The sequence below is a fragment of the Hipposideros armiger genome, unplaced genomic scaffold (genome assembly GCF_001890085.2).
Source record: "Hipposideros armiger isolate ML-2016 unplaced genomic scaffold, ASM189008v1 scaffold_505, whole genome shotgun sequence".
Taxonomy (NCBI): domain Eukaryota; kingdom Metazoa; phylum Chordata; class Mammalia; order Chiroptera; family Hipposideridae; genus Hipposideros; species Hipposideros armiger.
The window spans coordinates 1,200,956-1,214,031 of NW_017731855.1; the positions used below are offsets into that span (position 1 = coordinate 1,200,956).

At 38.5% G+C, this 13,076-nt stretch overlaps 1 protein-coding gene across 5 annotated transcripts in view; it reads right to left on the reverse strand.

Moving 5' to 3' along the window:
* LOC109396170 (integrator complex subunit 6-like) overlaps positions 1 to 13,076 on the reverse strand; it is a 62,236-nt gene that overhangs the window by 19,831 nt on the left and 29,329 nt on the right. For all 5 annotated transcript variants that reach the window (XM_019667784.1, XM_019667783.1, XM_019667785.1 and 2 more), the window contains exons 7-9: positions 12,698 to 12,861; positions 9,487 to 9,639; positions 5,088 to 5,220 (exon numbers count right to left, since the gene is read on the reverse strand). In XM_019667784.1, coding sequence (XP_019523329.1) covers positions 5,088 to 5,220; positions 9,487 to 9,639; positions 12,698 to 12,861 — 450 coding nt within the window. The remainder of the gene's footprint in view (positions 1 to 5,087; positions 5,221 to 9,486; positions 9,640 to 12,697; positions 12,862 to 13,076) is intronic.

Consider the following 13,076-nt stretch of genomic DNA (forward strand, 5'->3'; position numbering starts at 1 on the left):
TGAGCAACAGCAGTTCGAGTCAGCCCGAGCTGAGCAGCCGTGAGCTGCCAACAGGTGGCGGGATGGCTCAGCTAAAAAAAAAAAAAAAAAAGCTCAATGGGTGGGCTCAAAAGCAGAATGAAGGGGGCAGAGGAAATAGTGAACTGGAAAATAGAACAATAGAAATCACCCTATCTGAATAACAGAAAACAGATCCCCCCAAAATGACCAGCTATATGATTTGCAAATTTTCCCCTTCCACTGGTTCCCTTTTCACTCTGTTGACTGTGTCCTTTGATGTACAAAAGGTTTTAAGTTTGATGTAGTCCCACGTGTTTATTTTTGCTTCTGTTGTCTGTGCTTTTGGTGTCATCTCTCTATTTTTATTTCTTACAACTGCATGTGAATCTACAATTCTCTCAAAATAAAAGTGTGATTAAAATGGAAAAATAGTACTATTCACACTCTAAGATTATCGTTTGATCTTTCACTATAGTTGTGAAAGCTGAGGTCATAAAGGCTTGTTTAAGAAAAAGGGGTAAATAAATCCACAAAATATAAGTACATACTTTTTGTTGGTAGTCTTATCAATCCCAAACATAGCTTATATTTTATATCAGTGACAATCACCTTTTAGAGGATATTTTTAGATTAGACTAAGAAATAAAGTATATAGGCTAAACAGAAAAATCATGTTAATATATTTCTGATGTCCCATTATTAACTTTAACTTGAAACATTTTAAAAGAATTGTTTTTTTGGTAATTTATACATATAGTATTTATAGCACTAAAAATTTTATGCTTTTAATGACTATATTAAAACTCAGTATGATGTAGTCCTATTTTTTTTCTTTAATTTCCTTTGCCTGAGGAGATATATTCAAAAAAATGTTACTACGAGCAATGTCAGACAGCTTACTGCCTATGTTTTATTCTAGGCATTTTGTGGTTTCAGGTCTTACATTTAAGTTTTAAATCCATTTTGAGATTATTCTTGTATATGGTGTAAGAAGGTGGTCCAGTTTCATTATTTTTATGTGTCTGTCCAGTTTTCCCAACACCATTTATTGAATAGACTGTCTTTACCTCATTGTATACTCTTGCCTCCTTTGTCATAGATTAATTGACCATATAGGTGAGGGTTTATTTCTGGGCTCTCTATTCTGTTCCATTCATCTACGTGTCTGTTTTTATGCCAGTGCCACACTGTTTTGATTACTACAGGCTTGTAGTATAGTTTGATATTAGCTATTGTGATATCTCCGACTTTGTTCTTCTTTCTCAAGATTGCTGTGGCTATTTGGGGTCTTTTGTGGTTCCATATACATTTTAGGATTACTTGTTCTAGTTCTGTGAAAAATGCCATTGGTATTTTGATAGGGATTGCATTGAATCTATAGATTGTTTTGGGTAGTAGGGACATTTTAATGATGTTAATTCTTCCAATCCATGAGCACAGTATATGTTTCCACTTTTTTGCATCTTCTTCAGTTTCTTTCTTCAATGCCTTATAATTTTCCAAGTACAGGTCTTTTACCTCCATAATTAAATATATTTCTAGGTATTTCATACTTTCTATGCAATTGTAAATGGGAATTTAAAAAAATCTCTCTCTCTGATTGTTATTACTGCTGTATAAAAATGCACCGACTTCTGAATGTTAATTTTGTATCCTGCTACTTTACTGAATTCAATAATCAGTTCTAATAGTTTTTTGGTGAAATCTTTGGGGTTCTCTAAATGTAAGACCTGAAACCATAAAACTCCGAGAAGAAAACACAGGCAGCAAACTCTCCAACATTGCTCTTAGTGATATTTTTTATATATATATATATCACCTCAGGCAAAGGAAACAAAAGAAAAAATAAACAAATGGGACTGCATCAAACTAAAATGTTTTTGTTTTTGCACAGCAAAAGAAACCATCAGCAACGTGAAAAGACAATCTACCGAATGGGAGAAGATATTCGCCAACAATACATCTGATAAGGGGTTAATATACAAAATTTATAAAGAACTCATACAACTTAACACCAAAAAAACAAACAACCCAATTTTAAAAATGGGCATGCTGAATAGACATTTCTCCAAAGAGGACATACAGATGGCCAACAGGCATATGAAAAGATGCTCAATGTCACTAATCATCAGAGAAATGCAAATTAAAACCACAACGAAGTATCATCTCACTACTGTCAGAATGGCTATCATCAATAAATCAACAAACAAGTGCTGGCGAGGCTGTGGAGAAAAGTGAACTCTCGTTCACTGTTGGTTGGAGTACAAATTGGTGCAGCCATTATGGAAAACAGTTTGGAGGTTCCTCAAAAACTTAAAAATAAAACTACCATATGACCCAGAAATTCCACTGCTGGATTACCTGAAGAAATCCAAAACGCTAATTTGAAAAGACATGTGTACTCCTATGTTCACTGCAGCTTTATTTACAATAGCCAAGATATGGAAGCAACCTACGTGTTCATTGATAGACAACTGGATAAAGAAGAGGTTGTACATATACTGGGGGTGCCCGAAGATGTATACAAGTGGACACTTTGGTCAACATTGCTCAAGCAGTAGTTTTCCATAATCAGAAGTGTCTGGATGCTGACGGTAACCAATTTGAGCACTTTTTGTAATTGCAGAAGTCAAGCATGACTTGTATTCATCTCTTGTTATCAGCATATATTGAGTATTACAATTTTAATAGTTTTTTCCTTTTTTTTAAAGATCTTATTGGGGAGTTGGGGGAGGGGAACAGCATTGGGGAATCGGAGAAGGGGAACAGACAAGTTGCTGTCCTTTTGTTCTTCAGTCTAGTTGTGGAGGATGTTGCTTCACTGGCCCATGTTGGTATTATCATTGCGCTCTTCCCGGGTGAGGCAGTCACTCGCCGGCCATTGGACAGCAGCTCAGGCGGCTCACGAAAGCTCACGCCCGCTGCCGGCCAGCCCCACTGCAGCCTATGCTGTCGCCGGTGACTCACAGCAGCCCAGCTCCAGGTTGAGCTGTTGTTCACCATCTTAGCTGTAGAGGGTGCAGTGTCACTGGCCCTCATGTGGGATCCGTGCTGGTGCCCTGCTGCTCAGAGCTGGTGTCCCAAGTCAGCTCTTAACCAACATGCCACTTGGCTGGCCCAGTTTCTTCCTTTCTTAAAATATGTACACATGGCCTTTTGAGCTTCCTTTGCTCCACCTGCTCCAAACTCTTTGGAGTGTACTTTCTTTTCTAATAATGGCCCTTGAGCCATTCTCTACTGCTCGGGCCCGCTTCTGCTTCTTCGAAATGTATTTTTACTTCTAATACACTCCTTTTCTGCAACTTAAAAAAATGTGTGTACATTTTGGCACCCTCTGTATACAATGGCATATTACTCAGCCATAAAAAAGAATGAAATCTTACCATTTGCAACAACATGGATGGACCTAGAGGGTATTATGCTAAGTGAAATAAGTTAGACAGAGAAAGACAAATAACATATGATCTCACTCATATGTGGAATCTTAAAACAAACAAACAAACAAACAGACCAAACCAAACAAAAATAGACTCATAGAAACAGAGAGCAGAGGGATAGTTACCAGAAGGGAGGTGGGGAAGAATGGGTGAAAAAGGGAAGGGTTTAAAAAGTACAATTTTTTTTTTGAAATGTTGGGGAAAAGTACAAATTGGTAGTTACAAAATGGTCACGGGGATATAAAGTACAGCATAGGGAATATAATCAATAATATTGTAACAACTATGTATGGTGTCAGGTGAGTACTAGATTTATCAGGGGGATCACCTCATAAGTTACATAAATGTCTAACCACTATGCTGTATACCTGAAACTAATATTCAATGTCAAATGTAATTGAAAAAATTTAAAATTAAAAAACAAACTCAGTAAGGTTTGGTCCTTTTTGCAAAAATTAAGAAACCTCACCGAATAAAAATTTTCGCAACTTTACAACTAAAAGGATACCACGTGATATTATATTACTCTAAACAGGTATAGCTCTTTAAATGAGAAAAAAATCTCTACACACATTTTCAGTGATATCTGAGTAATAGCTTCTGGAGTTGTTCCTTTTAGAATTTCGACATGGAATCCACAACTTCTACAACTGCAGCTATTGCAGAATTTACTCTTGTACCTATTACCTTAACTTGCTACCCTGCCTAAAACAGATTCCTTAAGAGCACTGAATACTCCTTTGTGAGGAATGGCTGTGGGCCCATACCTCCACAGAAGCCCTATTTTCTGAAAAAAACCATCGGATTCTTGGAGCGTTAATCCCAATCAATGGTACTTTTTGGCCTAAACTAGTCTACAAAAAAGCCAAATTCACTTAAAACTGGGGTGTGGGGAGAGGGGTGACAGCATTGGAGCCTGCAATCTAAAAAGCTGTATAAGGTTCACACACCAGAGATTAAGTATCTCTTCTATTTGATGTAAAAACAAAAAGAAAATGACACAGAAAACAGTATGCAAATTCTATCCTTCCAAATCAGCTTTTAGACTTTTATATACCTTGATATCAATTACTCAATTAAAGTGCTTGGTCCAGGCTGGCCAAGTGACTCAGTTGGTTAAGAGTGTGAACTCTGAGCAACAGGGTTGCCGGTTCGATTCCCACATGGGCCAGTGAGCTGCGCCCGAGCTGAGCTGCCACTGAGTTGCCAATAGGTGGCAGAAGGCTCAGCTGGTGAGAGCTCGTGCTCCTAACAATAAGGTTGCCGGTTCAACTCCCGCATGGGATGGTGGGATATGCCTACCCGCAACTAAAATTGAACATGGCACCTTGAGCTGAGTGGCAGCGAGCTGCCGACAGGTGGCCGGATGGCGACTGGACTTGGAGCTGAGCTAGCTGCGCCCTCCACAACTAAGATTGAAGGACAACAACTTGGCTGTTCCCCTTCCCCAATTCCCCAACACTGTCCCCCTTCCCCAATAAAATCTTTTTTAAAAAAGCCACATGAAATAGAATAATCTAGAAAATAATTAAAAGTGCCTTTAAAAAATCATCTGTTAAAATAAAATTTTAAAAAAGTGCTTGGTCCGTTATGTGTTTTTCTATTTTTGTTGTAATTTAAAGATAATTAAATAGCACATATTTGACTTACCTAAAAGAGGGAGTAAAACTGGGTAGTTGTACGGCATCACAAAGAGGTTTACACAAGTTAAAGTCATACTGGCTTTTAAATAACCAAATGGATATCCAAGGTCATTGTATTTTGCACTGCTAGTAACAAACACCTGAGAATAACATAAAGTAATATACAGTTATGACAATAAGATTTTATGTAAAACCAAACTCACAGCAACATTCCATAGCCACATCTATGGCATAATTTAATTGCAATTTAAAAATGGGAATAGTGCTTTTAACCTATGGTTATGTCAAATATATCATATAACACTATATAAGAATGTTCAGATTGTAATTCTTTTATAAATTACATAAAGAAATGAAACTGTACTGTGCAGTAACCATTCAGAGGAGGCAGGCTACATCAAGGATACCCAAATATTTACTTGATTAGCACAATGGAAAATGAGGCTGAAATACCACTAAGCGATATCAGTTGTTAAAATGGATTGACTTCTTAAAAGAACAAGTGACCGGAGTAAAGACTTTTAGGAAAATGCAACATGGCCCCATGCCTAAAGCACACCATTACGAAAACAAAGCCCATTTAAAGGATTATGCTAACACTCTTCATGTGTACTATTAAATCTTGCTCTCCTCTTCCCTTTGATGGCCCATTCCCCTAGCCACCTACTCATTTTTCATCCAGTAAGTATTCACTGAATAGTCTATTATAAGCCAGGCACTGGTGCTAATTTTTTTAAGGGGGCAAGGAGATGCTTTGGATCATTCTGGAAGGCATTTATCTTATAAGTTACACTGATAGAGAAAACAGTTAAAAACAACTAAAACATTAATCTTTATTCCACATGACTGTCATCTTATTCCTTACTGATAGTCCTGATTTAACGTATATTATATTGTCAGGTCCCATACACTTGATGCGCTGTATGGAGTCATCTAGCTACAATGTTTTCTCTGTTTCATGAGTCGTTCAATAGGATTATTTAAGACAAAAGTCAAACCCTGATGGTGAACAGAATCCATTTACTTTACTAATTCTTGGTACCAGAAATATCACCTACCAGCTCACTAAATTCTTGCTATATTTAGTTATAGCTGAGAATAAATTTTTCCTATGTAATTTATGACTCCACAAACCAATGAGTTTTACTAAAACATGACCTATCTACTACATTTCATGTCTTCATTTGAAGCTTAGTAGAAACAGATAACTAATTAAACATGTTGGATTTCCCCCATCTCCTAAGTCTGTATGAGAGAAGAGGGGGGGGGAATCATCATAAAGGATAAAAAAAATAGTTACATACAGCCATCAAGGGTCAGACCTACGATTCCCACGAAAGGAAAAGCACTGTTTTTGTTCCTCTCTCACTCCCTTTCCCTTTCTTCCTTCCGTCCCTTCCTACCTTCCTTCCTTCTTTCCCATAAGTCCCTTGAGTTTTTCCAAATTCCCTATCACCTGCAGATTCATAGAATTTAAGGGTTTGAGGCAATCATTAGAAGCCATCTTGTGTAGAAAAAAGTTAAGTGTCTGGTCCAAGACCACATAGTTGGTGGCAGAGCTAGGGTAAGAATCCAGTCTCCATTATGATTTTGCCAAATTTCCTGGCTCCTGGTTCATCTTATTCTTTTTCACGCTCACTAACTCATCACACTAAAACTACTCTAAACCAAAGTAACGTAAGGTCCAGGAGAAAGGCAGATGGCATATTTGAGGGGTGGTGCAGGAAGCGAGGGCAGGATTTCTTAAGTTTCTTTGGAGAAGATGTACAAGGAATGCACTATATAAAAGAGAGAGTTTATTTTAGGGGAAAAGTATAATTTGTAATTTTATTTGTTTTTATTGCAAATTTTTTTCAACCAATAAATTCAAACCTCCTGTTCTGACTTTAAGTTAGCATTCTATTACCCACATCTCTACGTTTTTAGTACACATTTGGTATATTTTATTGAACTGTAAAAATACATTTAAAAAGTGCATGAATTATAAGCATATAGCTCTATAAAAGATCACAAAGTCGGGGACCGCCATCTTCCAGGAATTCACCAAAATGACCAACAGAAAGGGAAAGAGGAGAGGCCGCCGCTATATGTTCTATAGGCCTTTTAGAAAACATGGAGGGCCAGCCGAATGGCGTGTTGGTTAAGAGCTGGCTTGGGATGCCAGAGGGCCCCAGTTAGGATCCCACATATGAGGGCCAGTGACACTGCCCTCTACAGCTAAGATGATGAACAACAGCTCAACCTGGAGCTGGGCTGCCGTGAGTTACCAGCGACCGCACAGGCTGCAGCCCCTGCTGCAGTGGGTTGCCATGGGCTACCATGTAGCCAGCAGCCAGGGTGAGCAGCCAGCAGCTGCAGTGAGCGGCCATCCAGAAGCCGGCAACTGATCTGCCTCGCCCGGGAAGAGCGCAATGATGGTGCCAATGTGAAGCAATGCAGTGAAGCAATGTCCTCTACAACTATCCTAAAGAACAAAAGGACAGCAACTTGTCTGTTCCCCATCCCCCAATTCCCCAATAAAAATCTTAAAAAAAAAAAAAAAGAAAACACGGAGTTGTTCCTTTGGCCACATACATGCAAATCTACAAGACAAGGTGATGTTGTAGACATTAAGGGAATGGGCACTGTTCAAAAAGGAATGCCCACAATGTCACCATGGCAAAACTGGAAGGGTCTACAATGTTACCCAGCATGTGTTTGGCATTGTTGTAAACAAGTTAAGGGCAAGATTTTTGCCAAGAGAATTAATGTGCGTATTGAGCATATTAAGAACTCTAAGAGCTGAGACAGCTTCCTGAAACAGGTGAAGAAAAATGATCAAAAAAAGAAGGAAGCCAAAGAGAGAGGTACCTGGGTTCAACTGAAATGTCAGCCTGTCCCACTCAGAGAAGTATACTGTGTGAGAACCAACGGAAAGTTGCCTGAGCTGCTGGAACCCATTCCCTATGAATTTATGGCATGATAAGTGTAAAAATAATAAAAGACCTCTGTACTATTAAAAAAAATCACAAAGTGAATGCACACTTGTAATCAACACTCAGATCAAGAAATAGAACATGACCAAAACCCCCTTTATGTCCTGTTCTTTTTTTTCTTTCTTTCTTCCTTTCTTCCTTCCTTCCTTCCTTTCTTTCTTTTTCAATTAGTTTCAGGTGTATAACATAGTGCAATAGTTATACTTTCTACCCCTCAAAATGACAATCCCCCTTCCCCCAATTTGCCGCCCCACTCCCCCACCCCCAATATCATACATATCTATTACAATTCCATTGACTCCACTCCCACACTATACTCCACATCCCGTGACTATATATATATATATATATATATATATATATATATAATTCAATTATAGTTGACATAAGCTTATGTCCTTTTCTGATCACTACTCTGCACCCCTGAGAGAAACCATTCTGACAGAGTAAGTTTTACCTCTTTTTAAACATATATAAAGTAAAATCATTCAATATGTAATATTTTATGTATGGCTTCTTTTGTTCAATATTACATTTATAAGATTGTTCTGTTTCTTGCACATTTACATCCTTGCTTTAAGCCTGTTTCTTCTTTTCTACCAAGTTTTAGCATCTTTGGAGAATTCAACTAGTTTAAAGACAACTAATAGCAATTATTGCACATTTTAGGATGAAACAAAAAGTAGTCTGAAAGTGTTTTGTACAAATAGAAGCTAACAATTACTGATTGCTATATGGTACTGTAGTTTAGGAATAGATCAAACATAACAATGTAGGACTTCCTTATTATATCCCAATAAAAAGGCTGGGACTGCCATGTCTGGATTTTTACACATTAAAATCCAAAGGTGAGTCTAGTAACAAGTCAGCAATCCCTTCCAGCTGAAGGATCGCACTCAGAAGAGCCAGTAGATGTGCATTTGCTTTGTCCAAGTGAATGCCACACTACACACAATAGTGCGTTTGGTACCACAGGAAGAGTCTGGCTACATTACTCAAATACAGAAAATAGTTTCAGGGCTTATGGCTTTTTGTCAAAAATATCTTGTACTTCCAATCTGTCAAGTTCACACTAAGGGCTGAGAACCTTGCTTCCGCTGCAGAAGCCATAGCTGAACAGAATTACATCCCTTAGGTTAGGGATTCTTAACCTAGGCTCCCTGGACAGGCTTCCAGGGAGTCCTCCAAGTCCTCAAATACGCAGGTTTCATCAGATTTGACTGCATGAAATAGCAATGTACAGTAGGTTACTGATTCCTACCAGTGTGAAATTATTTGTTTGGCCCTGTTGTTTATTTGATAGCATTTTTAAAGAAACATTACTAACAGACTCAGCCTAATTATCCTCAGATTAATCTTTGAAACTTCTTAAAACAATTTCCAGATCCCAGAGTGGTTATAGATATTTGTCTAACAGGTAAGGATAAGTACCTGCCAGCAGGTATGGGGAGACTTTCGTTCCAGGATGTACTGAGTTAAGGGCGAAGGTTCAAGTTCGTATTTGTCAAAGGGAAGTTTGTCTATTACCATTGGTTCACAATCTACACAGGAGAACTTCACAACAGGATGAGATGTTCGTGGAGGCTAAAAAATAAGAGGGAAAAATAGTCCATTACTGAGTAAGCTTACATTTCTAACAATTCTGCAATCCCTTTTATGTATTTATAAACCATCACTGAGATACAGATTAGTGTTTTAAGAAACAGGGTTCCTGATCGCTAGGTATCACCAATGGGGGGAGGGCACTTAGATTCTTTATCTCTACCATCCACTTGGCAATGGGAAGAGGAAAGGTAAATTATAACACTCATAACTACAATTTCAGTGAAGTAAAAAGTAAAACTATTTTGAATATGCTTTAGAAGTCATTAATTAAAATTTGTAGGATGAACTACTTTCAGATCCACTTTGCCACCTCCAAGCATCATCTGCCCTCCATTCCTTTGTACCATGAGGTGACAGGTGGTCCAGACACTGTGAGAGAAGAAGAAATCCATGAAACTTTCTAATAAGATAATGACGGAGCTAGAGCCACTAACAAGCAAGATAAAAAATTGTGAAGGTATGGAAAGGGCAAGATAGAGACTGAAAATGAACCAGTTACAACTCCAGAGCCCAGCTGGATTTTTTTCCAGTTTAATTTTTACAGAATGTGTCATACCCACATGTTTGCCTTGAACAGCTAGAGCTGGGGTGTATCTGGCTGCGCTGAAAAAGGCCTGTGTACCTGGGACGCCAGAGCAGACTGATGCAGCAGCCATTTTATTAACAGGTGTAGCTTGTGGAAATAGAGAACATCAGAGACAGAAATGGTGGCAGCAAGGGCAATACGGAGAGATAAGGAGATAGGACAAGTCCCAGGGACAAGGGTGAGACATGGCTCTGCCTATTCTTGCTGAGAGATCTGTAAGGCTAATATGAATATGACAAAACATTTTTGTTTCCTTTATAAAAGGGAAAACACCTGCTCACTTGCCTTAATGACTTACAAACCTACAAGATGTTTCGGAAGCTGAGAAAAATAGCTCTCAATTGTGCTTTTAAAGCTAAAGGCATGGTCACATGAGCTATGTGTTAGTTACTTGGAATTTCTTTATTCCAGTTTTTCCTGATTTTAATTTTAATTAAACTTGAGAGATATTTCTGGCTTATTCTATTTAAATCTATAAGAAAGCAATAAAGACATGAGTGAAACCCTGTCATGGGCAATAATGAAGTAACTTCGTAACTAAAACATTCACTCTGGGGTTTGAAGGGGCTGAGAGTAACTGGGCACTGAGATTTGACAAGTGTACCACCTGGGAGCCCTGAGGGGAGGAGGGAAAGATTTACCCTCACCCACAGCAGGGGCTGAAAATGGTTCTTCACTTGTAACTTCAGGCCTTTCATGGCCATTCCTGGAAAAAATGCAGGAGCCTAAAAATAGCAATCCAGGAAAAAAGTGAAGTTCATGTCAGAAATTTCTAAAACTTAGACAGCCTACAGATAAGCTAAACCAGGAAGATGCTAAACTGGAGAAGTAGTGATCTTTTTGTGCCCCTCCCTGCCTCTTGGGGGGAGGGAGGAATATGAAAAGGAGTGGGTTTCATATAATCTCCCAAATTACTAGCCACCACCCCTCCCTCTGAAAAAGCCAATTCCTCTGGTACTAGGAACAACTACAATATCAAACCCTCTTGTTCCAAATGCAGAGAACAAAGACAAGTCCTTGCTTAGGGATCATTTTTAAAATATTGCTTAATTGCCCATCATTTAAAGGTACAGTATCAAGGGACACAAGTCCATTGATTACAAAAAAATGAAAAGTAGGTCCACAAAGTCCCACTAGTTGTTTAATGACTTCCTAGGAGGAAGTAAAATGACCTGTTTTGAATGTTTCAAAACCTATATAAGTTCGAATTTTCTGAGGATGTACGAGGTGTGATCACAAAATACGTTGAATGTTTAAATAAAACAAATTACAGTAAAAGACACACTGCCATTAATCCCCCTTAAAATACTCCCCCTCACTTCAAACACACTTATCCCATCATTCTTGCCACTTTCTGAAGCAGTTCTGGAAGTCCTCTTTCATGAGTGTCTTCAGTTGTGCTGTCGTGGCTGCCTCGATGTCCTGAATCCATTTAAAACATTTACCTTTCATGGTCATTTTGACTTTGGGGAAGAGCCAGAAGTCACACAGTGCCAATCCGGTGAATAAGGTGGATGAGAACACACCATGATGTTTTTATTTGGCAGAAATTGCCATACCAGAAGTGATGTGTGACACAGAGCCTTTCCGTTGTGATCACAAAATATGGTGAATGCTGCTGCTGAGTGTCATCTGACGGAAAAGCAGGGATCTTCAATACGGGAAGTGGTGCACTGAACCTTAGTAACTGTGTGACAAGTTTCAGCTCGTTCGGTGCAGTCAGTTGAGTATGAGCTATGGTTGAGAGAAGGTGGGTTTTAAAGTGTGCCGTAAATCATTCTCCATTATGACAACGCACAGTGGCACACATCACTTCTGGTATATGGCAATTTCTGTCAAATAAAAACATTGTGGTGTGTCCTCATCCACCTTATTCACTGGATCTGGCACAGTGCAACTTCTGTCTCTTCCCCAAAGTCAAAATGGTTCAGGACATCGAGGCAGCCACGACAGCACAACTAAAGACACTCACAAAGGAGGGCTTCCAGAACTGCTTCAGGAAGTGGCAAGAATGGGATGGGATAAGTGAGTTCAAAGGGAGTAGGAGTATTTTGAGGGGGATTAATGGCAATGTGTCTTTTACTGTAATAATTTTTTTTAATTTAAACATTCACTGTGTTGTTTGAAAATCAATGCCAGCACTTCTTAGATATTGTGTTTACCATGTAAATCAAGTCAGCTGCTCTGAAATAAAACCAAGTCACAGATTGCAATAACATCCAAAATAACAATGCTTTAACATCCAAAGAGGGCAGTTCAAGTGGTAAAGGCAACAAAAAGAAAGAATGCCAGGCTAGAAAGGAAGTCTTCTCTTACTTTTAGGCACAAGCTAGACTGCTGGCAAGAGATAGAAGGCATAGCTTAAAGTCTCAAAGCTTTTTAAAACAGTTCACTGTAATCAGCAGATTAAAAACACAGAATGATGTTTACCTTTTGTTGTATGGTACTTACTAGTGAAGGTAAATTCTGATCTGGCCAAAAAGATTCTGGAATTGGCCAATGTCCAACAGGAACACCAGTTTTAGAGTTAGGTCGTACATAAATGAGCTTATGACAACTATGCCATGGTTGAGCAGCAAATGAATTGCTTGGCCTAGATGAATCCATAAGAACATCTAAAAGTTAAACAAAAGACAGACTAAGGCATGAATTTCTTTTCACAGCTGTTGATATTCTTGTACACATTTTTCAGCTGAAAGCAAAGTACAAAACCAAACCAAAACAGTGATTCATGAAAAATGGAAGAAAAAAAAGTGACTCTACTAGGATTTTTGAACTAGAAACTCTTTTCATCTAATCCATCCCTTCTAATCCAACATCCCACCCCTCC